Here is a 27,617-nt window from a genome sequence, read left to right as displayed (position 1 = left end):
TTCCGGTCCCAGTTTATTTTTCTTTCTCTTTTTTCTGGCGGTCCACTCTTCTTTTGAACCCTTCACTTACTCTAATCGCGTAATGTCATTGGCATCCGCTACAGGAGGGGCTAACCCGAAAAGATTTGATTCACTGTACAGTACGATAGTGGACCCTAATGTACCCATTTCAGAGAAATTGCAGTTGCTGAATAGATTCAAAGGCCACGTTAAGAAAGAGTTTGTAGACGTGCAGTCAACGCCGTCATACTTCAAGGCGCTTCTGTACGTTTATCCTCATTTCCAAGATTCGGTCGAAATGATCACTTTCTCGCATTCTGCATTGTGCTATCTCATCAAAAGAGTGGCATACCAATCCCCTAACACCATCCAAAACAACAAAAAACTGATATACGATCTTCTGAGTTACTTTATAGACGTGCTCAATAGGATGGAAAAGATGTACCCTCACTTAGAAAAAAAGACTTGGTTTTTGTCAAATAAAGCGATAGAAACAATGTATCTGGTCGTGCCCCTGTACGTCGAAGATTGCGTGGCTAATCTGTTCACACAGTTATTGAAGACATCGATGCCCAAACTGAAGTTTCTGCTGCTAATCATTGACGATCTGACAGGGATAAATTTACAGGGGAATTCAAACGGTAACTCAGCGACGTTTCTCAAACTGTTTATACCGAACTTCCTTACTTTACTAAAAGACAACAGCTTGGATGTTACGCGATATAGAAACATAGTAGAATTGATAAAGGATCTGCTGACAAAATATGTTGACGCAGATACACTCGACCATTTCACGAAACAGCTAAAGGGAGACAATATAAAAGCGCTTTTCGATGGAACTGTAGGAGAACAGAAGCAGGAGGGAGAAGTGGATGCGGTGTCACAGCAGACTGCGGGGAGACCACAATCTCAAAACATTTTCGACCTGGATATGGAGTTGCATTTGGTTTTGAACGAGTACAAGTCGCCACAGGTTTCAAGTCTGAATAGCACACCGAACACACAGGGCAAGAAGCCAAGCACCTCAATGGCAAATCTAACTTTTGAAATAACACAGCTGCTAGTACCATTCCATTCCTCAAAGGAGACGGAACAAAATTGGCGACAGCGACAAGCCAACATTACAACCCTCAGGGAAAAAATATCCTCAAACAATAATTTGATTCTAGCGAACGCAGAGGCATTCGTCTCAGCATTGAAGGATTGCAATTTCATCGAAAAGATTTCCAAGGCAGTGTTGTCCTTGAGAACGTCACTCTCCGTAAACGGTTGTCAACTATTGAAGGATTTGTTCCAAATATTAGGAGACCACATGACCATCACATTGATTGACCAATGCTTCCTGATCCTTAAGCCTCTGTTATCATCCACCAAAAAAATCTCATCTTCTATGGCCTTCCACTGTTTCGTCACGCTTTTCGTCCATATCAACGAGTTCCATAACAAACTATTCCAAAATGCATTCATGCTGATTAATGAGAAGACTGTAAACCCTAGGAACTCCTCAGCAATATTCTTGAGAATATTCATTCTCAAATTCAATGGGACAAAACATATAGAAAACAACCTGCTTTACATCGAGGAGTGGTTAAAGAAGGGTTTAGCTGACGCTCAAACGGTAGTAAGAGAATCAATGAGATCCACATTTTGGTATTTCTATAAATGCTACCCTCAAGAGGGGAAGTCCATTATAAACAAACTGACAACTGTTCAAACGAGGAAGTCTCTGGAAAGCTCTATACCGGTACACTTGAATATCGAATACACAAAGACAAATTTCGGTCAGATGTCATCAAACAATTCCAGAAGGTCAAGCTTATTGGGAAATCACTTCCAATCGAACGGGCCCAATGCGACGACAGGGAAAAATAAAAGAATGTTCCCAAGCTATGCACAGCCTACTCAGGCTTCTCAAAAAATAAATGGCCAAAACTTAAGATCAACTAGTGACAATATTGGCAACACGAGTAACGAAACAAATGTTTTGAAAAAATCAAAGACCAATGGAGGCAACGCAATGTCCACTAGGAAAGTTAGTGCGCCGCCAGTCATAAAGCAGCAGAGTATCTGGCGCGAGGATGCAAACAACAACCAGTTTGATCTCACAGACGAGCTTAAAAGCCCAACAGATAACTCGCTTATTAAAAAATATTTGCATGACGAGAAAAACAAAGACGTCTTCTCGGACTTACAGAGCCATCTGTCACATATTGAAAACCTTCTTCAGCAAGATCCGACCAATACACATGATGCATTGAAACAACTCTCAACAGTATTCGACAGTCAAACAGAATGCAGGGTCAATATTACGGCACTGGTACCTGGTATCCGTAAGCTCATGCTGAAAAATCCTCATCAATTTGCGGAACTGGCAGGAGCTGCAAACTTTCTTCGTTCCATTCCTTTGGCATATTCAATCGAATTATCTGCTATTCTTGGTTTGGCACCAAATATTATTTTGAGTAACTTCCAGGGCAACAACTCAACTGAACTCACTAGCACTATTTGCGACATATTCAGCTCTCTAACGTCGATTAACGCTTCTCAAAACGACTCCTTGTTTTACATGAAGTACAGAGATACAATTTTCAACTTCACAATGGAAACTTTGTCAGGTTTACTGTCAGGTTTCAATGCATTTGGGTTTAACCTACCCATCCCCGAATACGAAAATTTACTAGCAAAAACTTTCCTCATTTATGGAAGTGAATTCAATACTAAACTCTACTTTGATTTATTATTCGACCTATACCAGTACAAAAAAGACAGTTTTGAGAAAATGCTCATGAATCTGAATTTGGTTTCTCAGAGATTAAAGATATACCAAGAAATACATTCTAGAGACCCCAACTTCCAATTGCCTAATCACAGTGATACCATTAAACTTGACAGCGACGATGGCTTCGAAATCAAAAAGTCGATGGAGATGACTATGGTTAACCCCTTCAACGAAACTCGCTCATTGAGCAATGGAAGTGTGGTTCACAATTTTGACAATGTAGACATCAACGAAAACACCACGGAAGCAAAACTGTCCGGAATGACCCGAGTCATTAGCGTATATCAAGATACAGGAACAAACAAAGAAGCCGTTTCGCCTGTGAAAGAGGAGAGCGAAGAGGAGGAAGTCAAAACAACGCCTCCAAAAATAGACCTGAGTGGCATTTTCAACAAGAACAAGCAGATTAAACAAGAGGGGGATGGCGAGGTACCAGGAGAAGAAATGGACCATACTGTGAAATTTAGTCTGGCTCCTCCTCAAGTTATCAACGACGAGTTAGCTAAGGAAAACCAAGGTTATGTGACCGAAACTAAAAAGTCGCCAAACGTCAAGTCTCCTAACCCAACTATGCCATCAATATTAACTGAGTCAAATCAAAACAGCGAGCCATTTATCAAGAAAGAAAATGAAAAAATGGACATCCCTCATTTTACTGATTGTCCTCCGGGGGTCAGCCGAATGCTGGCATTAATTCCATACGACTCATTATCATCCTACCTCCATTTTAGCTTGCTAGTAGGTAGTTTGCACCACGCTTCTATGTCTCCCTTAGAAAAGATAAATATCCAGTTCAGTCATTTGCAAAAGGCAATTGGTAGAATAAGAAATGGTTCGTTTACACCAAAACATCTGACGTATCTTGTAGAGCCATTTCTTTCTCATACAGCATCCAGCGAGCAGTTTGTCCAATGGCTAGAAAAAGGTAGTGGATATACAACCTTACTGGAAATATGCCTAGTACTGCTCAAATCCACGGATGAAACCGTACAGATTCCAACCAATATGATAAGCAAAACAATTTTGCTGGCCCAATGCTTGTTTTACATGAGGAATGAACTGAAGACAAATGATTATGCATCACTTCATTTGTTAGATCAAATCTGGGAACAGTTGTGTTCGATTACAGACAAGGTTGCTAATCACGACAACGAAATTCACACTCTACTGGTGGAAACCAGGCGTCTGCTAGCAAATGTTGGGTATTTTGATTTGGGCGCCATCACAAAAATATTGGGCCAGCTGAATTTTGCTTCAAGTAATTTGAAAGACAAATTCAACAAAAATGAATCCTTCGCAACGGACCCAAAAAGCGGTGCAAGAGAGACTTTCTTACTTGGAGCTATTGTCGACATTCTTTCGATGCGAGAAAGCCTTGTGGATTCGAAAAATTACCTTTCTCAATTATCCGACATTGTACAAGCAATGGTATACTTTGTTTCTGCACAATCTACAGAGTGGCGACACGAAAGCTGCAAGGTCCTCGCTCGTGTTTACAAGCTGTCCTGCATGCAAAGCGAAATAAAGAGTGGCGACATCAGTACAATATTCAGTCCATTGGATAAACAGACGTACGACCTGATCAGATTCATGGAATCAAGAAACTAGCATTATTAGCATTATATACACAAACCACACGTACATTTTACAATTGTATACGCACAGAAAACAGCCCCAGGCACGAGGTTGCCATGTATCACAGAGCCGTAGGACAATAAACTCGATCATGTGTTTTCTGCTGCTGCTGCTGCTGCTCATATTTCTTTCAGATTTCTTCTTTAATACCATTTAATTTCCTCAATTTCATTTTTCCGATGACGCGTAAAAATATCGATTTCGCGTATTTCGTTACTTGATAATCTTCACGCGGTTTCAACAGAGGCACCGCATCGACACCGGCTATTGAAGTACAAAGCACACAACTATCTTCTAGCACGTACTTGCAGAGTGTTAAGTCTAGTTGAAAATGACAACTATGGTACAAGGAGACAACTTGATTGTCTCAAAATTTGGCGTCGAAGCAGCGAAACCAGAGATCAAGTCACTGTTAGAGAATCTCTCTAGCATATATGCGATCACTTTGGAAGATCTCTACATTAAATGGGAACAGTTTTCAATTAACCAGAAACACGAAACCTCGACAGAACTGAACTTGAAGAACCTAGATGAATTCAAACAGTTTTTGCAAGCACAAATGGAAAAGCACGCTGCTAGTGTTGAAAATGTTTTATCTAGGAGCATAAAGACTGGCAACACTTCTTTGCCCAGTATCAAAAAACCTAAACAGATTAGAGGTATTACTTCCGGGTCTTCATTATTTGGTTTCAATGTGCCAAAGACTCCACAAACGAACAAGAAGCAGAAAGTTGACTTCTCTGCCGATGGTAGTAGTTCAAAGCTACATTTTATCAAAACAGAAGGTGAAACTTCTGTATCAGATATTGAGATCAAGAGCGAAGATAATTCGAAAAACCTAGGTTCAAATACGGGCACCCCTCTTGCACACAAGGTAAAGTCAGGCGACGTTCCAGGCAGAATAATTGACTCATTAAATCCTGAAAACATTGAAATTGCCGTTGGAATCAATACAGAGGAACCAAGCTCTGAAGTAAAAATTCAGCCTTATTATGATCCATCTAAGTACAAATTCAGAATTATGAGACAGAACTTAGTTGAATCTTCCGAAGTTCTAAACGAACAGATTGAAATTTTTACAAAGTTGGTCCAAGCCCACCTGAAACTGACGGATTCTGATTTCGGTGATCCAACGATACAGTCCCAAAATGTTATCTACGCCGTGGGAAGGATCGTTCCCGATTCTCCTTCCGCAGAGGGGTTTCTAAACGAACAGTCCTTGTCCTTGGAGACGTCGAGGCTGAACGGGATCGGTAGAAGAATCAGATTGAAGCTTGATAATATATCTGATACATCGCTTTTTGTTGGCCAAATTGTTGCGCTGAAGGGTAGTAATGCTAACGGTGAAGCTTTTTTGGTGGAGGATATCCTAGATATGCCATACCCAGATGCACCTGTGTCGACTGAAGAGGATATCAATCTTTACAAAAACAGTCTGAAGGGAGAGTCCGCCAAAATTGTGGTCACTGCAGGCCCATATTTTCCCGATAACAGTCTGGACATATCTTACTTGTCTGATTTTGTGGAAAGGGTGAACAATGAAAGTAAGCCTCATATCGTGATAATGTACGGCCCCTTTATTGATGTTACAAACTCAATGATCATGGAAGGGAGAATTCCTACCTTTCCTCATTTGAAAGTTCAACCGAGAACATTAGACGAACTATTTACAAGATTGGTGTTGCCAATTCTGAAGAATATCAATCCTAAAATACAGGTGATTCTAATCCCATCGACGAGAGATGTCTCATCTAATCACAGTTCATACCCTCAAGACTCCTTCGATCGAAAAGGTTTGCAACTACCCAAAAATTTTAAGTGCTTTACGAATCCAAGCACGTTTCAACTAAATGAAACGTTCTTCGGTTGTTCCAATGCCGACATATTCAAAGACATGAAAGAAATATTGAAAGGTGGTGATATATCAATGCGGAACAGATTCGACAGAATCGCCGAACACATGCTACAACAACGCCGTTTCTATCCAGTATTTCCAGGATCTCTGAGAAGTATTACCGTTCCTGCGAAGAATGAAAACAGCAAGAAAATACACAAACACATATCGGGTGTAGACCTGGAAGTTTCCTATCTAGGTTTAACTGAATTCGTAGGGAACTTCGCACCAGATGTTATTATGGTACCTAGCGACATGAGCCCCTTTGCTAGGGTGGTTAAGAATGTCGTTTTTATCAACCCTGGAAAATTTGTCAAGGCCAGAGGTGCCCGTGGTACACACGCGCAGATCTCTATATGCTGCCCGAATCTGGAAGATAGAAAATTAACCAAATTGGAAAATGACGAGGTTCTTTACTTGCACAACGTGTGGAAACGGTCTAGGGTGGATATAGTTGGTAATTGATATGTATTTATCGCCTCAAACCTGAGATCATCAAATACTTTACGTAAAGAGAAAAAAATGGAACATTTGAATATAAAAGGATGGAAAAAACATACAGAGGAGTGCATAGAATTGATCAAAGCTTATCCTTGATCTTCTTGAAAATACTTTTGTTCTTTTTTGGGGGTTCCACATTGCCATATGTATCATTTGTGTTGCCTGCTGATTTAGAAGAAGCCACCGATTTTCTTCTTAGGGTGAAAGATCTACGGACACCGGAGATGTTGCCAACTGGTTCTACCTCCTCTCTGGGAACTTCTTTTTGACCGTCTGACTGTTCCCTTAGAGGGGCAATTCTTTCATTCTTCATATCCGCATTGACTGCGGTTGCTGCCGCTAACGTTGCCAATTGATTGCCATCTAATGACTGATGTCCTGATTTCACAGTATCTGACCTCTGAGTCCGTGAGACGGGTGTTTGAGCGGCTTTTGTCGAGCCTCCCGCATTATTTTGTTCGGGGAAAATATTATCCACCTCTTTTGTAACGACAGTTCTCTTTGTGTGGGTGATTTGCTGAGGATTATTGGTTGCAAGTCCTTGTTCGTACCGGTCCGACACTGGTATCTTCTGCGGTAAAGTAGCACCGGCAATAGCAGTGGGCGGCATATTTGGAGATTTTACATTCTCCGTAGTAAATGCCTGTTGGTCGTTTGTCCTTGGAATCGTTTTTATGATAGCCGGCGCATCAATCACCTTTTTAAACTTGGGTAGAGAGTGAATTTGTTGTGGCTCGGTTAGCGTATCACTGCTGCACTCATCACTCGAAAGGTGTTCATCTTCAACCTTGGCAATTACAGCTGTAGAAACCTTTTCCCGTCGATAGACTTCTCCTTCGGTGTCTACTGGCACCTTAGAGATGTCCCTTACAGCAACCCTCTTGCGTCTTTTGATTCCAGTTTCTTGCTTCACTTTTGTTTTCTTTGCTTTCAACTCTGATTCAATTCTCTCCATAAAATCATTAGTTTCTCGCGTCACTGGCAGAAGGTCTGTCTTTTGCGGAATCTTGGAAGAAATCGTTGGGACATAACCCTTTGTACCATCTTCATCTAAAACAGCCATCGCTTTAGAAACAATAAAGTAAATCAGCAAAAACCCATTCTCCATGAGGAATGCAAAAAACCCAATATTCGACCAGCTGTGTGGTATAGGATCGTTGGCGTACCAAGTCTCACGTTTTTCCAAATCATTGAACCGGCCGACATTTGGAATTCTGGCACTGGCGTACATGTAAGTAATGGTGGGCCCTACTACAGCTGCTGCCAACAGTACGACCTCCATAATAACGTTCCATGTATCAGTCACCGATTTCGACAAACCGTTAGGTGTACCCACCTCCTGACTAGATACGGATGACGGTGTGCATTTTTTGATTGCTCTCCATAAGTCTAACTTGATGATAATCATATCGAAAAGTAAGTAAATGAATGGTGCTAGCGGCCAGATGGTCGAGAACATCGCCAGGTATCCAAATTGGATAATCACTTTCCTTATGTTTTCGTCCGCGTCAAATGCTCCCCATTGTCCGTTTACATAGGAGTCAATTTTTGACCAGTACAACAGTTCATCTGGATGAGTTTTTTTGATGTTGCTTCTAATGATGGAAAGTTCGGAATCAGGTTTAGTGGCACCGCGAACGATTATATCCATGCCTCTACCAATTATGTAGGGCAGCGCATTCTCCAAAAACATCGATACGACCTGGTTTGTCACAGTGAAGTAAAAGAACTGATCCTTGTAGCGTCTAAAGTTGATCTTAAAATCTGAAGCCTTTGTAGGGATGTAATACCTGCTTGCATTTAGGCTAATTTTTGCACCCAAAGCGGAGTTGCTAAATCTGTAGCCTAGGGGTAGGTAGATAAAAAGTGTAATCAGCAATGGCACGTAACTGACAAAAAACGTCAAGACAAAGTTCTTCTCCATTTTGGATTTCTTTGGGTTTGGGCTGTTTTCCCATTTTACAAACTTTTCGACAAAGACCGAATTGTAGACCATAGTCAATATCGGGGTAAACGATGATAGTAGCACAGTGGGGAGAAGTGATAGCACACTTACCAATGGACCAGAGTACAGTTGTGTGATGAAAATCTCTATAGAGAAACACAATAATTGGAACGTGACTAGTACAGAGGCGAACATTAATGCGATTGGAATAAAACAACACTTCCTTAGAACAACCTGTGCAGGTGTACTCCATTCTACAACAGTGCCCTCATTTTTGAACAAGTTTCTTGACTCGTGGATGTCGCCAAAGAGCTGAATGTAATGGGACTTCTTTCTGTAAATCCAATGAGCTGTGAACCCTAGGGACCAAGCGTATAAGCACATTACATACAGCTTGTTGAACTCCCACGATGAAAAGCATACTCTGAAAAACAACCCCACAGCAGCTAGCGGAAGTAGCCATTTGATGTAGTTCTTAAAAAATGCAAAATAAAGAGACATATGAGGGTTCCCCGTGAGCCTCCCAAGTTCATGGATTTCCCCATCAGATGGGACACCAAATATCTCATGCTTGGTAAATTTGGCAAACAGTCCGTCTAGTTGTTTCGACACTTTATGGTCATACAACGGAATAACAGATTTGACAAAATCAAAATCTTGCGAAATAGTTAAAGTGTGGTCGTTTTCGACACCATTAACTCTTGTAAACGCATATACAGTGTCTACATCGGGACCAGGTCTCGTCACAACGTCAAGCCCGCGCACTGAGAATTCGGCCAGAATTTGCGCAAGATTCTCCCTTGAGTATTTAAAACTCACGACATAGTTGGGATCTAACTGACTTAAAGACATCACCATTGCTCATACAAACTTGCAAGGTTGGAGGGCAACACCCCAAGGGAAGAAAATTCTTCGCATCACCAGGCACCCCTTGGTCATCGGACACCCTTTCCTTATATATGTCAAAATTGCAAGTTTCCATTGAACAAAAAAAAGGTAAAAAAGGGAAGAACAATTGAATTTGAGATGCCTCTCGCCCTTTGCGTCACAAAATATAACTCACTCATTCATCTGCTCTTCCTCCCCTCATTCTGTCGCTGTTGTACCCTTAGCCCGCTACCGTCGTCTTTATGCACTCAACAATGTACGAAGACAGTGGTCCTGGGACAGTGGTCTTGCAAGTGACGTTAATTTTACCGTCAACCCGACACTGTACTTTCAAAAGACTGCCGAAATTTCCTTCGGACTTTGTATGGACAATACCCGCAGCAAACACCGGGTTCTTGACCGTGTCTTGCTCCACGATATCAAAGCCCATTCTTTTCAATATCTGAGAGATTTGCCCGACCAATATATCCGTGGAATCTGGGTCTGTGTCTGGTGCTCTGAGTCCCCTCATCGGCATAGATTCGACGACACACTCCGAGTCCTTGCCTAGAGTGTTACCAAGTGCCTTCCACCGGGTAATAAATTGCGGGAGTGTGACTTGTTGCTGAGGATGAGCGTCGCTATCCCCATGAAATATGGTGCTGGTCATTCCGATCCCTAGTTTCAAACTCAGGTTGTTGACACTACCACCGCATCTGAAATTTATGTTCAGGATGGGACTCTCTTGAACATCCATGGAGCGTCTAATTATAACTTCCATTTGCTGTCCCTGCCTCTTATGAGGCTGTATTGTCGGGTTAGACGGGAATTCAATGTTCTGCACCACGTATTCAGGGTTATCATGGGTCCTCGCAGAAATAACGCTCGTGGAGAGTCCATTAATTTCCCATTCTGTGTTGTTGATACAAGTGAGAACAATCTTCAAATGGTGTGGCTCGACGTGGATAATACGGTATACAATTTTCATCAAGCTCGAATTATAAAAAATACCTTGCTTGTGTTGTAACATCCTTGAGAAACCTTCTCTCCAGTTGGGCGACAGTTGTTGGTCAGCATAACTGCTGTCTAGTCCACGTAACAAAGTATTCGAGTTCCCAGTTGTAGAGGGAAAACTCATCATGCTGCCACTGTGACGAGAGATTGGAGGTTTGGGTACATTGACTAATGGTAGTGAAGCAGTCGAGGTATATGGTGGGGGCGCAACGGTACCCTCCTTCAACGGACTAGAGTTTGTAGTGGTGTCGAGTGGCAAACTACCTAATCGATTTAACAAAGGATTGGATTTTGTGTTGAAGGGAGGCATTGGCTGGAAGAGCAGCTCTATTAGGTTGTTATTTCCACTTATCTTAGAAAGCTGGATAACTTTCAAATACTCAAACGACCTTGTCTGTAGCTCTATGTCCAGAGAGTTTAATTCCAGCTGATAAAATTTAATGACCTTCGAGCCAACTTCAGGAGCACTGTTGTGCAACTTCATCATTGTGGTCAAAATCATTGCCCTTGTCAAATTCCCAACCATAAAATACTTCTCACTGAACAGATTGAACATGTCGGTGGCCGTAATTATATCACGAATCAACTCAACATATTCACCCAGTAGAAACGCAGCCGTTTTTACTATAAATTCAGAGAGTTGCTTCCCCTGTAAATATTCGACTAGTTGAACACAGGTAATCTTCCGTAATGATGGGTTATTCACTACAATTTGGCAAAGTCTGTGCCAAACCTCGTCATCATTAAATGACGTACTGAAATTCATTGACAGAATCTTCAACGATATCTGAACATACCAGGTTGAATCGGTGGCATATTTTTCTGTTAGAATGGCAATTTTTACCGAAATGTTGGATCTTATCTGAGGATCAGGAATATACTTTGCATTCACTATGTAGCTTAACAATTGATCTACCACTGTTTTGACGTTATCTTTATCACTCAAGATATACAGCAAATCAATTACTTTCCTAGCGATGGATGAATCCCGTTCTGAGTTTAAAAGGTGAAAAATTAAATTCATATTCTTATACCTGACAGCGTCGAGAGCAATTTTTCCGCACGAGGAACACAGCTTAATAAGGGAGTCCAATGTCAAATATCTGATATTAATTTCGTTCGAACGTAGTAATTCGCACAGGGCATCCACCGAATTTGTGATTGCAACCTCAGATGGGTCCAGTTTGGGTGCAAAGTTGATCAATGAAAACAGCACAGTGTTTTGAACTATCTTTTCCATTGGATCATTAATCCTTCTTGTCCCCAGTTCCACAGCTTTAGCAACACACATTCTGAGTTTCCCCAAATTTTCTGGGTCGATGTTCGCCGATTGTAGTAGTTGTGAGTTTTGAGACTCATATTCTTCCTTGGGAGACACCATTATTGCATTAAGGAGTGAAACCGTCTTAGTAATCAACCACGGATTTGGCATATTAGCAAACTTGTACTCTGTTGGAAAATGGTTGGACTTCCCAGTTGACGTCCCTAGCACGATACAGTCGTACAGTATATCTGTTAATTGGGGCAACAACCTTACGCAGTAGCTTGGCCCTATGTTTCTAGCAATATACTCCACAAGGGGGAGTGAAGCTAGCGTAAGTCTGTAATTATCTGTGTCATCTAACAGACTCACAATCCTTTGGATCCATATCTGTTTCCTTTTTATATTATCTGTGAGAATGGATAGGTTAGCCTTCAAGAGGACTAAGAATGCAAGGACAGATTTTTTCTTCAGATACTGCGACGAGGTGGGAGACCTGACAATCTGGAAAACTTCATCGACAAGATCCTCGTTAAACGCAAATTTCGTGCACATACCTCCGACAACTCCAAGGAAGTTCAAGGCCAGGGCAGTAAAATTATCATTGCTTGAGGAAACGTCTTTGGTGACATAAGGTACCAATCTTTCCCCAATTTCAGCAGCAACAGACTTGTGTTCCATTAGTAGCTCGAGCAGCATGTACCCTATAAATTTTTCCGAGTATACGTTCGATTTGAGCAGGATCAACGTTTGATCCAGCCCAAACAGAATGTCGGCGAGTTTTGTTGTGTTGGACGTGAGGTAGATGTACGCCAATTTGGCCACATATTTCTTTCTTTGGTACCCTCCAAGTCTGTCCTGGTGCAATTTGTCCCCGCCGTGAGTACTGTTAGACGCCTCAAACTGCTGCTTGATCTTCACTATCTCAGATTTAATCCTTTTCTCGTGGTCTGCAGAATGTGGGCTTGCCCTCAGATCTGCAATGAAAATCTGCAACCCTTTGATAACAGTCCCATTGCTGGATACGACAGCAGCCTTAAACGCCTTCCTTGTATCCATACCAGCCTCCTGCGTTGACCAGACTGAACACTTAGGACCTTCACTAAAGAGACGCCCTAACTTCTCATAGAAGTCGCGAAATTTTTCATTATTGAACACTCAAGTCGAACGCATGCAATCACCGCCAGTCGCATAGAGGTGTGAAGCAGATACAGGATTAGCATAGCTGGCAGAAACAATGTCTTTGTGGGTAGATAAGTACAGACCACGCACGCTGAAACAATTGAATCACTCAGATGAATTGACCCATCTTTTGACGTCTCTACAGGAGCAACCACGAGATCTACCACACTTACTTCTCTACGGGCCCAATGGTGCCGGGAAGAAAACGCGCTGTATGTGTCTACTGGAATCGATCTTTGGTGGCGGTGTCTACAGGCTGAAGATTGATGTAAGACACTTTGTCACACCGTCTAACAGAAAATTGGAGCTGAATGTTGTCTCTTCACCCTACCACTTGGAAATTACGCCCAGCGATATGGGTAACAACGATAGGATTGTGATTCAAGAATTGCTGAAGGAGGTAGCACAGATGGAGCAGGTGGATTTCGAAAACTCCAAAGATGGGATTGCCCATAGATACAAATGTGTTGTAATCAACGAGGCGCATTCATTAACGAGGGACGCTCAAGCGGCCCTGAGACGTACCATGGAAAAATACTCCAGAAACATCAGACTCATCATGATTTGCGATTCTATGTCTCCAATTATCGCACCCATTAGGTCTCGTTGTATGCTGATCCGTTGCCCTGCGCCAACTGACGATGAAACAATCAAGATCTTGGCTGAGGTTGCATCGAAAGAGAATGTGAAGGTTGAATCCGGGTCTGTATTCCAGAAAATTGTTGAACAGAGCTCTGGGAACCTAAGGGTGGCTACATTGATGCTGGAATCGATGTCTCTGTGCAATGAAATGCAATTGAAAATGTCTACACCAATTCTAAAACCGGACTGGATGGTTGTGATTTCTAACATTGGCGTCAAGGTCACCCGGGAGAGGAATGTTGCATGCCTGGTGGAATGCCGCTCCATTCTGTACGATTTACTCTCACACTGCATCCCAGCAAAAACGATACTGCAAGAGTTGACCTTCGCATTGATAAAGGATACGTCATTGGATAAGACCAAACGCATAGACATTTTGAGCCATGCTAGCACTTTTGATGAGAGACTGGCTTTAGGTAACAAAGTTATATTCCATTTGGAAGGGTTCCTGGCCAGAGTTATGTGCACGCTGGACGGTACCAGCTAAACACAGAGTCAAGTAGTGAATATTTCATATATGCCTATATACAAGGTGAAGAAGGGGGAGAACGCCCGTTTCATGTTTCGCTAGCGAGCTCTGAATAACTTAAACTCGGGCTGCTTCGATCTTTCGACGTTCAGTAGTTTCTTCGTTGTCATTTGAGACAGTTTCCTCGAACGAGCAAGAGGTTCATTTTCCGGATTTTCCTCCCACCCTGGCGTCTTGAACGAATGCAACCCAACTCTCACTGGCGACTCTTTACTGACAAACTCGTACACACCAGGTAGCTTTGTACCCGCCTTCCGAAACGCCTCTCTGGCAACCCGCTCGTGTAAATTATCACCTGCCATTTCGAAGATTATCTTGCCAGTAGGAACCCTGGCCATCCAATGGTCGAAAGCACCTTTACCCTTACCCATTCTAGTTTCATTACCCTTAATACAAACTGCCACATCCGTCACCAACCGTCTCCATAACTGACCATTAGTTAAGGGTCTAACGTACCTCATAATGGCGTTATCCGCCTCTTTCAACTGAATAGCGGATAACCGAGTACCTTCTGATTTCAATCTTAAACCAAACTGTCCAAACTGTATTGTAGACCCCTTGATGGACCCGCCAATTCTGACGGGAACTCTACCCTTTTGCTTTTTCCTTTGTATTTGGAACCGGGGAGCATATTCATGTTTAAGTCTAACAAAGTTGCAGAATGGGAAGTTGGAAACGCTTCTCCTTATGGGAGCACTTCTCCACACCAGCATTTTCCACTGAACGCTGTTCACAAAGTCTGTAACCACGAGCAGAAACCAACTAACGCTTGTTCAGTAGTCTTGGTGGACGTGGTTTCTCTTCTTCTTCATATTTTCAGAATATATAATATTTGTAGCCAATTGTTAGGACCAGGGGTTGTGCATACTGTCGCAGCCATAACGGGTTCACAGCTTCACGACGAGCAGGGTTGATGGGGATCACTCGAGCGGGAGTATTCCGTTGTAGGTGCATTCAACCCGCACGACTTTTTCTGCGGCTCAATAGCTCTGTGTCCGGAGCGTCAAAGAGAATTAAGGTGGATGGCGTGGAATACAATACAGATCCAACATTTACTAATGTGACAAAGAGCATAATCTCGCATACAAATAAAGGGCTGCACCTGAATGATCAACATCCGGTTGGTATTTTGAGAGATCTGATCGAGCGGAAGTTGAATTCGGTGGACAATGTATTTATGCCATACAACAACTTCAAACCAGTGGTGACAACCTGGGAGAATTTTGATTCATTGGGCTTCCCTGCAAATCACCCAGGAAGATCTAAATCGGATACTTACTACATTAACCAAGATCATCTATTGCGAACACACACATCGGCCCACGAAGTCCAATGTTTCCAAGATTTGCAAACTTCAAAACACAAGGGGTTCCTCATCTCAGCAGACGTTTATCGCCGGGATGAAATTGATCGGACCCATTACCCAGTATTTCACCAGATGGAGGGTGCCAGGTTGTGGGAACATGGAGACCTGGATTCCTTGAAGCGCGATTTAGAGGTAATGGAGAAAGCTTTGAAGGAAAATCAGACACACACGAAACTCCTCTGCGTCTCCGATGCCCCTGCAATCGACCCAGAAGAGAACCCCAAACAATCATATATGACTGCTCCAGAAGTAGAATTAACGGTGGCTCATCTGAAACGCTCGCTCGAATTGACTGTGAGTGAAGTTTTCAACAGAAAGATTGAGAGCCTCCGGGAAATGAAAGTAGCAAATGTGCCAACAGAATTGAAGTACAGGTGGGTGAAAGCGTATTTCCCATGGACTGCTCCATCTTATGAAATTGAAGTTTGGTGGCAAGGTGAATGGCTTGAAATATGTGGGTGTGGTGTGATCAAGCAAGATGTATTAAACAAAGCTGGCTTTAAACTGGATAGTACTATGGGGTGGGCCTTTGGATTAGGCTTGGACCGCATTGCGATGATTCTGTTTGAAATACCGGATATTAGACTTTTATGGACAGCGGATGAAAGATTTCATAGGCAGTTCAAGAGACAGACCATAACAGCATTCAAACCATATTCGAAACATCCGGGGTCGATAAGGGACGTCGCATTTTGGCTGCCAGAGGGAACAATTGGCCAGGAAGAAGAAATTCATGAAAACGACATTATGGAAATAGTTAGAGACACTGCCGGTAGTTTGGTGGAGAGTGTCAAACTGATCGATAGTTTTGTGGACCCTAAAACTAACAAAAAGTCGTTATGTTACCGGATCAATTATCAGTCAATGGAGCGCAACATCACGAACCTAGAGGTCAATGATCTGCAAAAGGAAGTCGTTGGACGGCTGATCGATAAATACCATGTTACGATACGATAAACAAAGCGTATAACAGTTTGACTGAACGTGTAAATAAAGAATATATAATTAACTTGATAGGCAAGTTTTGAAGAATATAATTGTAGAACGATGTGTAGCCAGGAAAGTCTACAACGGACCTGACAATATCTTGGCAGTGACTTGATACCAAATTGAACCTTTCGGTAGTCTGTAAGGATTGCTCATCGTCTCGCCGGCAATGATTTTATTAGCACTAGTAATTCTTCCAATAAACCACTCCTTACCACTAAGGAGCTGATCATCATTTTCGTCTTTCTTCAAGAAATACCTTGTACTATCTTCAAAAGCTGTGAACGCTGCCCATGGACGAATCTTTGTATCAATTTTACTTGATTCCTTACTATCTGAAGGAGCCAATTTGTCTTTCTTTTCAATTTGCCCCTGTTGCGTTGAGGTTGTCGATAGCGGCATAGTTGGTGTTGACAAATCGACGGATGAAAACGAGGAATTGAGTGAAGAGCTAGAAGAAGTGGCATTTTGAATATCAGTTGTAGGAAGAAACAGTGCCAAATCATGGATCTGGAAGTTACGGAGCGTAATCTTTTCGTTCCTTAATCTTGCAATCAACCCACGATTCATTTTGTTTTCCTTTGTTGCTTTCTTGGCCAAGGATTCAAGGTCATTAAATCTCTTAATGACAGCTTGTTCGTAGTATTTACTGCCAAATAGGTTGTCAAGAACAGATATAAATCTCGTGATGCTTTCATATGAGACGGGTGTCTGTTGTCCCTGTTCTAATGCTTTTTCATAATTGTTTCGCATTTCTTGGTAGACTTTACTTTGGATAACCTCATCTTTCTCGTTTACTACCAATAACTGTGTACTTTCGTCCTCAAGAACGCTTTGGTTAATGCCTTTTCTTAAACCTTTGACTCTCTTTATTGAATATGGTTCGGAACCTTTTTGGTTGTCATTCGAGGTTAATAACAAACCAATATTTTCCAGAATGAAAACACACGTCTTGAAAACAGTGAATAAGCTCCCTTCCAATTTCAGTGATAGCCCATTGGAACTCAACTTATTTGCCTCTTCATTCTCATCTTGTGTCCGGACATGCTTCTGTGTCTCGATCAAGTCATCATTAGCAGCCTTTAGTTTTTCAATTTCGACCCCAAGGTTTGTATTTGTTGTTTTTAGCTTGTCAATGTTGGATTTTAAATCTATGTTTGCACAAGTGAGTTCGTTGAAATCGGAAAGTAGAGATGTATTGGTCAAATTTAATGTATCGAGCTGGGAGGCAAACGCTGTATTTTTATTTTCAAGCTCTTCATTCTGCTTCTGGAGTACTGAAATGCTCTTATCCTCTTTCAAAGTTGCACTCTTAAATCTTTCCAGTTCTCCTTCAGTCTGTTCATTTTTGATAAATAGTTTCCGGTTTTCTTCCAATAATGCATTGATATGCTGCGAGAACCTAGTCTTTTCATCATCGAGTTGGACTTTCAAACTGCCTTCGTTCGTCATGACCCTCTCCAGTTCTGTGTTCAGGTTGTTAAGTGTTTCTCTAAATGCATTTCTTTCTATTTCCATATCCACGATCTTTGAATTTTGGACCTTAATCAACTTTTCCTTTTTGACCTGCTCCAAGCGCATCTGCTCCAACTCTTTCCGTAAAGAAGCTACTTCTTCAAAATGTGCGTTCTCCCTCTCTAAATCTGCTACATTCTGGTTTAAAATGAGCGATGGTGCTTTGCTCTCTAAGCGATTGTCTTTCCCTTGAGAAATGTTACGCCCAGTCGTCAGAGATGACTCCTCAATCATTCCAGAGGGCCAGTAGCTGGTGTTCGAGTATTTGGATTCGTGTAGTAGATTTTCTAGCTTTTTTATTCGTAGTTTGTAAGACTCGATCAACTGCGATTCCTCCACTGGTGAGGTAATAACAGCATGTGGAGCTTGTAATGTTATTGAGGATTGCGTCTCTTGCAATTTCTTTTTGAGTGCATGTATGACATCCTGATTATTATTCAATTGATCGAAAGTTGTGATGTATCCTTGGATAAAACTGAGCAATGAGTTGTGATCTATAGTGGAGGTATCGCTCTTTTTTACGCGCAATTCAGAAATGCCACGTTCTCTTATGCTCAAGTCGAATGATTGGTCGATAAAAATTGACGTTATTGAACCGAATATTCGGGTCCATTTATCTCGTGTAATCTGTTCATCTTGCAAGATGTCTTCGAGTGACGCATCAAACTTTATAATTTGATTGTTGACGTTCACAAGCCAAACATTCCTTCTATAGAGCTCAATCAAGTAGAGACCGTAGATTGTTGGTAAATCTTCTACGTGAGCAAATTGTAGTTCGTTCTTCTGGTAATTTTTCAAATATTTTTCACAATCTGTGGTCAGCCTTCTCTTCACTTGGAGGTATTTCAACTGGGTAAAGGATATTTGCCCTAGGATTTCTATGACATTGGCCTGTAAGCTTTTCTTCAAAGTGTGAATATTGTCTGCTTGGGAATACAAAGAATACGATATTGTGTAAAGGTCGTTGACGGTATTTTGCCTGATATTCGAAAAATGAGAATGTACATTGCCAATATCGAGTTCTGTTGATTCTTGTGTGTCCAAGATATCCCGTGAAATGTCTCTTGTCCTTTCCACTAAATCTTTGAAATTCGTCAGCATATTAGTCTCCAATTTGTATTTATCTTCACTGGGTAGGAACTGCTCTCTGGTTGAGTCTATTTTCGACATGATCGTACCGCCTAATGACTTGCCCTGCTGAATGTCACTTTCAGCACGTTTAAGCTCTGTATCTATGTTGTGTCGTATCGTTACCGTTTCAAGTTCTAAATCCGTTAGTGTACTGCGGTTCACAAATTTTGATAATGGCGGGTCATTATCCCATGAAGGTAAAGAACCCAGTACATTATCTAGGCAGTACTTCCAATTAATCGTTTTCTGATCGTTCTGTAGAGTGCGATAAAATTTATCACTTGATTTGAACAACTTCTCCATCTCAGCGCCGTAGAGGCCCAAATACTGATAACAGCAGTATAGACACTTCAGAATATTCTTAATCTGTTGCAGTGTACCGGTTATTGTATCCTCCAGATAGTATACGTCTATCTCCAGTGCAGACAGCCACCCAAGATTTGTAGTCAAAACACTGGTCATCTCTTGCAGAGACAGGGTATCTACCTTTTCCGTGTAAATCATGGGAGATTTGATAGGTTTTACCAGTGTTAGGGTGTCATTGACAGTCTCTAGTATTTGATGGCACTGCTTCTGCTGTGTTTCACCACTTGTCTCTTCGTCTGGATTACTAATTACTGTGAACAGTCTCTTGTCGAAAACGTACAACTCTTTCACTTGATCCATGTCTCTCCTCACAAAATCAGTAAAGTTCTTTGCGGACAATCTGTGTCCAAATTCCAGGAGCACCAAGAAGTTCTTACCTACCGTTTTACCACCTCCGATGACCCCGCCCCATTTCAGCGCTATAAAGTTCACCAGATCCGTATACGATAGGAAAAACGACGGGTTTGAAACGATGATCCCCCCCGTGACGGCGTTCACCAGACGAAGAGACCTCCCCTCGGACTCCCACGTATCCATTACCCCTGTTATCCACCTTGCGATGGCCTCAACTCGCGATGTGTCAAAAAGACCCTTCCCTTTGAAGAGCCACCCATAATTTTCAAATATATCATGGTTATATCAGGAAAATTAACTAAGAGAGGCCCTCTACGAAAGTCAGAAACCTTCTCGCACCCCAACTTCCTCCCAAACGGAGTCAATCGTGAGGGCAAATTGTAGATATTCCTGGACAATGGATATTGTGTACAGACCGTTGGATATTGCGAACGTGCACCATTTTCAACAGATCAAAAAGCTGATCGATGCAGACCTCTCAGAACCGTACTCCATCTACGTGTACCGGTACTTCCTGAACCAATGGCCCGAGTTGGTGTACCTGGCGTTTGATGCTGCTGACCCTGTACTACCCATTGGCTGTATAATATGTAAAATGGAGCCCCATAGGGCGTGCAGGATGCGAGGTTACATCGGCATGCTCGCCGTGGAGAGTTCGTACAGAGGTCGCGGGATCGCGAAGAGGCTCGTCACGAAAGTGATTGAAATTATGCAGCGAGAGAAATGCGACGAGATCATGTTGGAGACAGAGGTGGAGAACAGCGCCGCTTTGAATCTGTACGAACAGTTCGGGTTTATCCGGATGAAGAGGATGTTCCGGTACTACTTGAACGAGGGAGACGCCTTCAAGCTGATCCTTCCTCTGACGAACAAAAGTTGCATAAGATCCACATTTTTAGCCATGAATAGTACATAATACTCTATACGTTATAAAATACGAGTAAGCTAGCAGTTAGCATACACAGATAATTGTTAAGCATAGACTGGAAGGGGGGGGGGGGGGGGGGGGCGGGAGAGGGGGATGAGGAAAAGGTTCCAGGGAAGTAAAAGAAGAAGTATCAAGATAGTTCCAATTGATAGGGAAAAAAAGGTTTGCGCTAAAAAGGGCTCAGTTCACTTCTCCTTGGTAGCGTTATACAGTTCCTTCTCGGACTCGTATCTCTTCTTGTCAGCAGCGGCCTTCGCGTCGTACGGTTCTTTGTCCTCGGTGGACATGTTCTTCCACTTCTCACCAAGCAACTTACCCAATTGGCCAAAAGTGGCATTCGGATTTTCGGATTTGACAATGTCCCTGTTTTCGTTAGCGAAAAACATGTACGCAGACATCGACCTCTTTGGGGCATTAGGGTCCTTCTTCTTCCTCGTAACTCTCTTCTTTGGCTCTCTGGTAGACATTACTGTTTGTGCAGTTGTTGTTGTTGTTGTTACAAGGTGCGAAACACACTCTACCACTGAGGAACGCATTTCCATGCACTGTTTATTTGTTACTACGCCCGTTATATATAGCGGAACAAGCGACAAAAATTTGCAGCGCGTTTCGTACAACGCGATATTTATTTTTTTCTGGCGCGCGTCGCTCAACGCGAAGTGTGCGGATTTTTTACTGTGTGCGTGTGTGGTGGTTTGTATGCGAGGTACGGCGTTTTTGGGCGCGGGCGTGGGCGTGGCCACGCTCTGAAGTGGGTTTCTGGTACAGAGGGTGAGCGTGTGTTTACCCACACGCCCCCGCTTCTGTCTTCTTGTCACTAATTTTAACGTCTTGTTGAAGAGATGTGTGATTATATCTTGGGAAGAATAAGAAAAAACAAAAAAGGGAAATTAGGAACCAAAAAAACGTCACAAAAGCACGTAGACACACATATATATTATGTTATTAGATCTTGAAGTAGTCTCTATCTAACTCTTAAGTATTCTTGCATGGGAGGATCATAGCTGTACAGACAAGATGGCAAACGCACTACGTACTAATAATAATATCAGTAACTTACCTACTGCCTACAGTCATGCCAAGATTAACCATAGGAAGAGGTTTTTGAATGATAGGTGTGATTCAGGTAAGAGGACGTACAACAATATTACTAATTTCTCAGTACCTGCAAATTACCATATAGTGCAGGCGTTGGGGAAGGGATCCTACGGGATTGTGTGCTCCGCGAGAGACTTGAAGGGAACCACCCCATACCAGGTGGCTATTAAAAAGATAATCAATATCTTCCACAAAGAGATATTGTTGAAGCGTGCTATCAGGGAATTGAAGTTCATGCACTTTTTCAAAGGTCATAGAAACATCGTGTCTCTGATAGACTTGGAGATTGTGACGGAGAAACCGTACGACGGATTGTACTGCTACCAGGAACTGATAGAGTACGATCTTGCAAAAGTGATTCACTCCTCAAATGTCGTGTTCTCCGAGTTCCACATAAAATACTTTGTGTACCAGATCCTCTGCGGTATCAAATATATTCACTCAGCAGATGTTATCCACAGGGACTTGAAACCGGGGAATATCCTGTGCACTTTGAACGGATGCTTGAAGATTTGCGATTTCGGGCTAGCAAGAGGGATCCACGCGGAGTATTTTGCCGCGGGGCACAGTTCGTTCCAAAACATCACAAACTACGTAGCCACAAGATGGTACAGAGCCCCCGAATTAATACTCTCAAACAAAATGTACACCAAGGCAATAGACATGTGGTCCATCGGGTGCATTTTGGCCGAATTCTACCTTAGAAAACCTATATTCATGGGGAGGGATTCTCTTCACCAGATCCACGAAATCATGAAAATATTGGGTACACCACCAAAGGACGTACTGATTGCATATGGTTCACTGAAAAGCATAAACATGCTCAACACTCCAGGTCCCGGAGCACCCGCCAAGCCCTGGGGGAGTATTTTCCCACAGGCATCCGCGGAAGCACATGATTTGTTGGGACATTTGTTAACTTGGAAGGTATCTCCAAGATTCACTGTCGAGCAATGCTTGGAACACCCGTTTGTGATGGATGTAAGACAACCCACGGAAGAACCAGCGTGCCCCCTCGGACCCTTTGATTTCTCCTACGAAAACAATTTAAGAAGCATGAGAGATCTGAGAGAGTATCTAATAGATGAGGTTGTGAAGTTCAGACAGGAGACAGGTAGAAGTTAACTTGAGCTTTAATCTTTTACTGAATCAAGAAAAGTTAGTAATCGTATCTTTATGTCTTCGATATTTGGTTATTTTTTGATGTTAACCTTATATAAAATAATAGTGCAACGTTTTTAACCAGGGCTGTGGGCGACTTAAGAGACAAGACAGAGACCGGTGTGCTCACCAGGACTCAATTGCAGAGCTTCCTTGAACCAGAAAGAGAATAAAGCGTGATATAATTACTCACTGAACAGTATGGAACATTTGGGGGTTAACAGAGGGAGAGCTGGGAATAGGAGACGTGGTCTGTCCATCAACAGCATTACCCAGGGACAAGAAAAAGCGATGAACAGTGCCATTGACAACCTGGAAAGTGACATCTCGCTGGTTCGATCCCAATGGCACAATGTATTGACCGGTTCTTCGAATCCGCTTGAGCTGGCATTGGCGTTCTTGGACGATACGTCGGTCGGCCTGCAGTACAGATATCCAGAGTTCACCCAACTAGAGGATAAAATTGCAACCCACTTGCAAGAGGTGGTGAATGAACACAGCCAAGCATTTAACGCGAACGTTGCGTCTTATAGCAAAACTGTCATGGCCCTCACTGATGCACAGGATAAGACGTCCAAAGTCAATAAGAATGTGAATAAGGTGAACGAATTAATCACTATGGAGAAGGGTGCTTTGGGAGAACTGAACCAAACAAGTTTAAAATACAGCTCTTTGATCTGCTCTTTATCTTCCATCGAGGAACTACTACAACTCCCCGAAAAGATTGAAGATAACATCAGGAAGGAGGAATATGCGGAGATCTTGAAGCTAATCCAAAGAGGGTTCCAACTTTTAAATCAGCCTGACATGAAGCCAATCAAACATTTGCAACAAGTGAAACAGCAGATAGAATTACAAGAACACACCCTGTTTGAGAACATGATTCAGGAAATTAACAGTATAATCTATTCCACCAACACCAACGTGGAGTTGGAATTCGACATTTTGAAGACAATCAGCATATCTCAGAATGGGTTTACCAGTTTGGAAAACTACTTGTATAATATTGCCAGCATTGATCTCCCTAAACAGTCCTCAATCATCAACAATAAACTTGATACATTTATCGATTCGTTGCATAACTCGAGCGCATACCAGGACGGTTGCTTGTCGACCAGTGAGGATACTTCAGGCTACGCAAGGCTATTTACCCTTTTTTCTATAATAAAGGGGATCAACAGATTACCTACAGCTTTGAGTATCTTGAATGAAAGAAATAAACAAGAGTTACATAATATCATTTTGACAGCTACGGATAAGGTAAGGACAAAACATCCAACTTTATTAAAAAAACAGCCTGAAAATGCGGACGACGAATCCTTTGGTCTTTCTGTAAGAGATTTGTTGTCTTTGGTTATTAGAGAATGTTTCTGGGAGATTTTTTTAAAATTTCTATTAGCAATCCAGGGCCACAGAGCGGTGTTTGAAATTTCCAACGTCTTGCAACCAAATGTCTCATCTTATCAGGCTTATAGTTTTGATGTTGTGTGGAGGAAATTGTTTGATGAAATACAAATACTGCTAACTCGATACTTAACAAATTCAAACTTGCTCAAAAATGCCCACACTCAAGATGTTGGTTCTGGCGGTGTTCCCGACCTACCAGACCGAAAGAACTTACACCAGATTTTTTCTTTACAAAACAACATTGAGGATAACACCGAGGCTAAACATCATACCAACGAATTGAAATCCCTTTTGAAGGACATATTCCTAGGCTTCACCGTGACTTCTAATATGAATATGGACTCTGTATATGTCCACGATGAGACTTTTGAACAAGAGGAACCTTTGATTATGCCCTCAGTTTTCAACCTGAAAATGATTTTAGAGCCATTTTTATTCTTTTCACAAGGTTCGTCCAAACTGCTTCCAGAAACATTATCAAAAGACTCCACTCCGTCGTTAGTGTTTTTTAACAAGTATATGGATAATCACTTTTATCCACAGTTAAAATTAACGATGGATCACTTGTTCATATCGAAAGTGGAATCGAACAATCCATTTGCCGTGGAGCTTCTAGATGAAACAAAACTTATAATGAAGAGTGCCGCTGAATTTCAAAAGTTGTTTTTCGGTGTCATATATGTGTCCAATACTTCCAATGTGTTTAGACCTCAGATGGTTGATGTTATACTAAATCTGTTAACGAGGTTTTATCATCATAATTTGAATATCTTTGAGTCACTATTGAACAATAATCAAAAGCTAGGAAAAAATATGATCACGACTTGGTTGCAAGATGAACAACTCTTGAAGCTGGAAGAGAAGATTATAGAAGGCTCAACAGAAGGAACTGTGGATGTCGAGACTGAGGAGTTGTTCAAATACTGCCCGGAGTTCTATTTGAAAAACAATAGACTAAGACGGGGTGATTTCTTTAATGAGCCGACTTTTGACTCTCTTGTATATCTGACAAACACACTTTGTTGGGTTCTAAGCTGGCTCCCAGCATTGGAACAGCGCGTGGATTCATTTGACGAGGAGAGGCCAGACGCCAACAGTTTGAACGCCAATGAGTTGAGAGAGAAGTGGGCCTTTTTCGAGTACAGTGATGAAGAGTTGTATTCTACAAAAATGTCTACTACAAAACTGTTATTGAATAATGAAACTTCCGCGAAATTCTGTAAGTCTGTCGACGGGCTATCACAATTGAGATTGAAATCGATGGCTTTGCTAAGATTTGACATTCGTTCGAGATGCATCTATAGCATTGGGAAGTTGTTTATGAATGCCCGCGAGTGGAAGCTAGATGCTGGGAGCAACGAGCTTGATGAAAACATATCTTCATTAATATCACAAATGAAGAATATTGAAAATAAATTGAATAGGCAACTATCAGAAAAGGATAAAGATACCGTATTCACAGGTATTGATATTGCCAATAACATAGCCTTTATTAAAGGAGCCTCGGGACTCGAAATACTAAACGGAAATGGTACGAAGCGGATGATCAGGAATATCAATGTGCTCCAACATGGAACCAGGAATATGTATCACGAGACTGCAAATATTGCCCTGAGCAGGGCGCTATTATTCTACTCTCTCATAGATTCAGACCCAGCCATGGTGTTTAACAAGATTGAAGAAGGTTTACTACAATTTTGTTCTGTAGAGGATCTGAAGAATATTTTGAGACTTCAGTTTAGCGAAGAGTTGAACAGACAAAAACACACAGCGAACACAAAATCAGCCAAGCCGGTTTCACAGTTGACGAATAGAAGGTATGAAGAGGCAATGAAGAAACTGATCTCGCTGGGAGGAGACCTCAAGAAGTAAACCGCGCACCACAGACAGTACATATACTATGTATTAACGATAAAGAAAAGGTTACTAAAAGCCAATTTTTTTTTCCCATATTAACTTTGAACAGTGAGTAGTTGAACAGGAGAGTGCCGGAGGACCGTTCGATAACTCAATCAAGACTGCTATCATGGATGCTATCTCTGACCCGACCTTCCAACAGACGAAAGCAAGGGGTAGTAGTACGGAGGAGTTACCTTCGTTGTTGACTGTTGTTGTCGATCTAACTCCAAAGCTATGGGCTGAATTTGACGAAGAAACCAAAGAAGCAAGTAATATTATCAAAATGCTACGAGCGTTGATAGTGTTCTTGAACGCACATCTAGCGTTCAATACATCTAATCAAGTGGCCATTATTGCCAGTCATTCACAAGGGATAAAGTACTTGTATCCACGAAGTTCTAATCGCAGCGAAACGGAGGCGGAAACAGTTGGGAAGAAAGATCAGTTTATCATCAATCCCGGGATGTACAGTCGATTCAGAAACGTTGACGAGACCCTCGTTGAAGAACTGTATACTCTTTTCAAACAAGAGATGGGGGAGGTTGAGAAAGCTACGCAAAAGAGCACGCTTCCAGGGGCGATGTTAGCCGCATTGGCATATACCAACAGGTTACTCCACGATTACGAGACGAAGTCATTGAAATCTAGGATAATGGTGATGACATGTGGTAATAAGAATGGTACCTCGCAGAAGGAGGAAATCTTCCAGTACATCCCCATTATGAACTGTATCTTCAGTGCTGCCAAACTCAAGTGCCCCATAGACGTTGTGAAAATTGGTGGGGCCCGGAAGAGCACCTTCCTACAACAAACAACCGATGCCACAAACGGCATATACTTACACGTCGATTCGACAGATGGACTCGTCCAATATCTGTCCACAGCGATGTTTATTGATCCCTCATTACGATCCATAATAGTAAAACCAAACCAGGGGTCAGTCGACTTTAGAACCTCCTGCTTCCTCACGGGGAAAGTGGTTGCAGTCGGGTACATATGTTCCGTATGTCTGTGCGTTCTCTCGGTACTGCCGCCTGGGAATCGGTGCCCTGCATGCGAGTCAGAGTTTGACGAGCGTGTCATCGCAAAATTGAAGAAAAGACCCGTGGTCGCGAAGATGTCTGGTAAGTCTAAGAAGCGGGCGCTCAATCCATAA

General features: G+C 42.1%; 13 protein-coding genes across 13 annotated transcripts; 8 read left to right on the top strand and 5 right to left on the bottom strand.

Moving 5' to 3' along the window:
- Positions 1–82: 82 nt before the first annotated feature.
- STU1 (Stu1p) lies at positions 83–4,387 on the top strand (the record flags this gene model as incomplete). Its single annotated transcript, XM_022609344.1, has 1 exon — positions 83–4,387. The coding sequence occupies one exon, from the start codon at positions 83–85 to the stop codon at positions 4,385–4,387; it is 4,305 nt and encodes a 1,434-aa protein (XP_022465749.1).
- Positions 4,388–4,754: 367 nt separating this feature from the next.
- POL12 (DNA-directed DNA polymerase alpha subunit POL12) lies at positions 4,755–6,773 on the top strand (the record flags this gene model as incomplete). Its single annotated transcript, XM_022609343.1, has 1 exon — positions 4,755–6,773. The coding sequence occupies one exon, from the start codon at positions 4,755–4,757 to the stop codon at positions 6,771–6,773; it is 2,019 nt and encodes a 672-aa protein (XP_022465748.1).
- A 115-nt stretch (positions 6,774–6,888) lies between these two features.
- On the bottom strand, positions 6,889–9,612 carry KNAG0H00870 (uncharacterized protein; the record flags this gene model as incomplete). The annotated part of the gene is made up of 1 exon (XM_022609342.1): positions 6,889–9,612. The coding sequence occupies one exon, from the start codon at positions 9,610–9,612 to the stop codon at positions 6,889–6,891; it is 2,724 nt and encodes a 907-aa protein (XP_022465747.1).
- Positions 9,613–9,862: 250 nt separating this feature from the next.
- APL3 (Apl3p) lies at positions 9,863–12,955 on the bottom strand (the record flags this gene model as incomplete). The annotated part of the gene is made up of 1 exon (XM_022609339.1): positions 9,863–12,955. The coding sequence occupies one exon, from the start codon at positions 12,953–12,955 to the stop codon at positions 9,863–9,865; it is 3,093 nt and encodes a 1,030-aa protein (XP_022465746.1).
- A 178-nt stretch (positions 12,956–13,133) lies between these two features.
- Positions 13,134–14,207, top strand: RFC5 (replication factor C subunit 5; the record flags this gene model as incomplete). The annotated part of the gene is made up of 1 exon (XM_022609338.1): positions 13,134–14,207. The coding sequence occupies one exon, from the start codon at positions 13,134–13,136 to the stop codon at positions 14,205–14,207; it is 1,074 nt and encodes a 357-aa protein (XP_022465745.1).
- An 80-nt stretch (positions 14,208–14,287) lies between these two features.
- On the bottom strand, positions 14,288–14,962 carry MRPL16 (mitochondrial 54S ribosomal protein uL16m; the record flags this gene model as incomplete). The annotated part of the gene is made up of 1 exon (XM_022609337.1): positions 14,288–14,962. One exon carries the CDS (start codon positions 14,960–14,962, stop codon positions 14,288–14,290), a length of 675 nt encoding a protein of 224 aa, XP_022465744.1.
- Positions 14,963–15,162: 200 nt separating this feature from the next.
- Positions 15,163–16,572, top strand: MSF1 (phenylalanine--tRNA ligase; the record flags this gene model as incomplete). Its single annotated transcript, XM_022609336.1, has 1 exon — positions 15,163–16,572. One exon carries the CDS (start codon positions 15,163–15,165, stop codon positions 16,570–16,572), a length of 1,410 nt encoding a protein of 469 aa, XP_022465743.1.
- A 108-nt stretch (positions 16,573–16,680) lies between these two features.
- Positions 16,681–20,151, bottom strand: ATG11 (autophagy protein ATG11; the record flags this gene model as incomplete). The annotated part of the gene is made up of 1 exon (XM_022609335.1): positions 16,681–20,151. One exon carries the CDS (start codon positions 20,149–20,151, stop codon positions 16,681–16,683), a length of 3,471 nt encoding a protein of 1,156 aa, XP_022465742.1.
- A 214-nt stretch (positions 20,152–20,365) lies between these two features.
- MAK3 (peptide alpha-N-acetyltransferase MAK3) lies at positions 20,366–20,884 on the top strand (the record flags this gene model as incomplete). Its single annotated transcript, XM_022609334.1, has 1 exon — positions 20,366–20,884. The coding sequence occupies one exon, from the start codon at positions 20,366–20,368 to the stop codon at positions 20,882–20,884; it is 519 nt and encodes a 172-aa protein (XP_022465741.1).
- A 197-nt stretch (positions 20,885–21,081) lies between these two features.
- On the bottom strand, positions 21,082–21,438 carry NHP6A (high-mobility group nucleosome-binding protein; the record flags this gene model as incomplete). The annotated part of the gene is made up of 1 exon (XM_022609333.1): positions 21,082–21,438. The coding sequence occupies one exon, from the start codon at positions 21,436–21,438 to the stop codon at positions 21,082–21,084; it is 357 nt and encodes a 118-aa protein (XP_022465740.1).
- A 475-nt stretch (positions 21,439–21,913) lies between these two features.
- Positions 21,914–23,119, top strand: SMK1 (mitogen-activated protein kinase SMK1; the record flags this gene model as incomplete). Its single annotated transcript, XM_022609332.1, has 1 exon — positions 21,914–23,119. The coding sequence occupies one exon, from the start codon at positions 21,914–21,916 to the stop codon at positions 23,117–23,119; it is 1,206 nt and encodes a 401-aa protein (XP_022465739.1).
- A 237-nt stretch (positions 23,120–23,356) lies between these two features.
- On the top strand, positions 23,357–26,434 carry SEC8 (exocyst subunit SEC8; the record flags this gene model as incomplete). The annotated part of the gene is made up of 1 exon (XM_022609331.1): positions 23,357–26,434. The coding sequence occupies one exon, from the start codon at positions 23,357–23,359 to the stop codon at positions 26,432–26,434; it is 3,078 nt and encodes a 1,025-aa protein (XP_022465738.1).
- Positions 26,435–26,588: 154 nt separating this feature from the next.
- On the top strand, positions 26,589–27,617 carry TFB4 (TFIIH/NER complex subunit TFB4; the record flags this gene model as incomplete). The annotated part of the gene is made up of 1 exon (XM_022609330.1): positions 26,589–27,617. The coding sequence occupies one exon, from the start codon at positions 26,589–26,591 to the stop codon at positions 27,615–27,617; it is 1,029 nt and encodes a 342-aa protein (XP_022465737.1).

This window comes from Huiozyma naganishii, chromosome 8 (assembly GCF_000348985.1).
Source record: "Huiozyma naganishii CBS 8797 chromosome 8, complete genome".
In the NCBI taxonomy this organism is placed as follows: Eukaryota; Fungi; Ascomycota; class Saccharomycetes; order Saccharomycetales; family Saccharomycetaceae; genus Huiozyma; species Huiozyma naganishii.
Note: the sequence above shows the minus strand (reverse complement) of the source record. Positions and strands in the feature narration are given on the sequence as shown.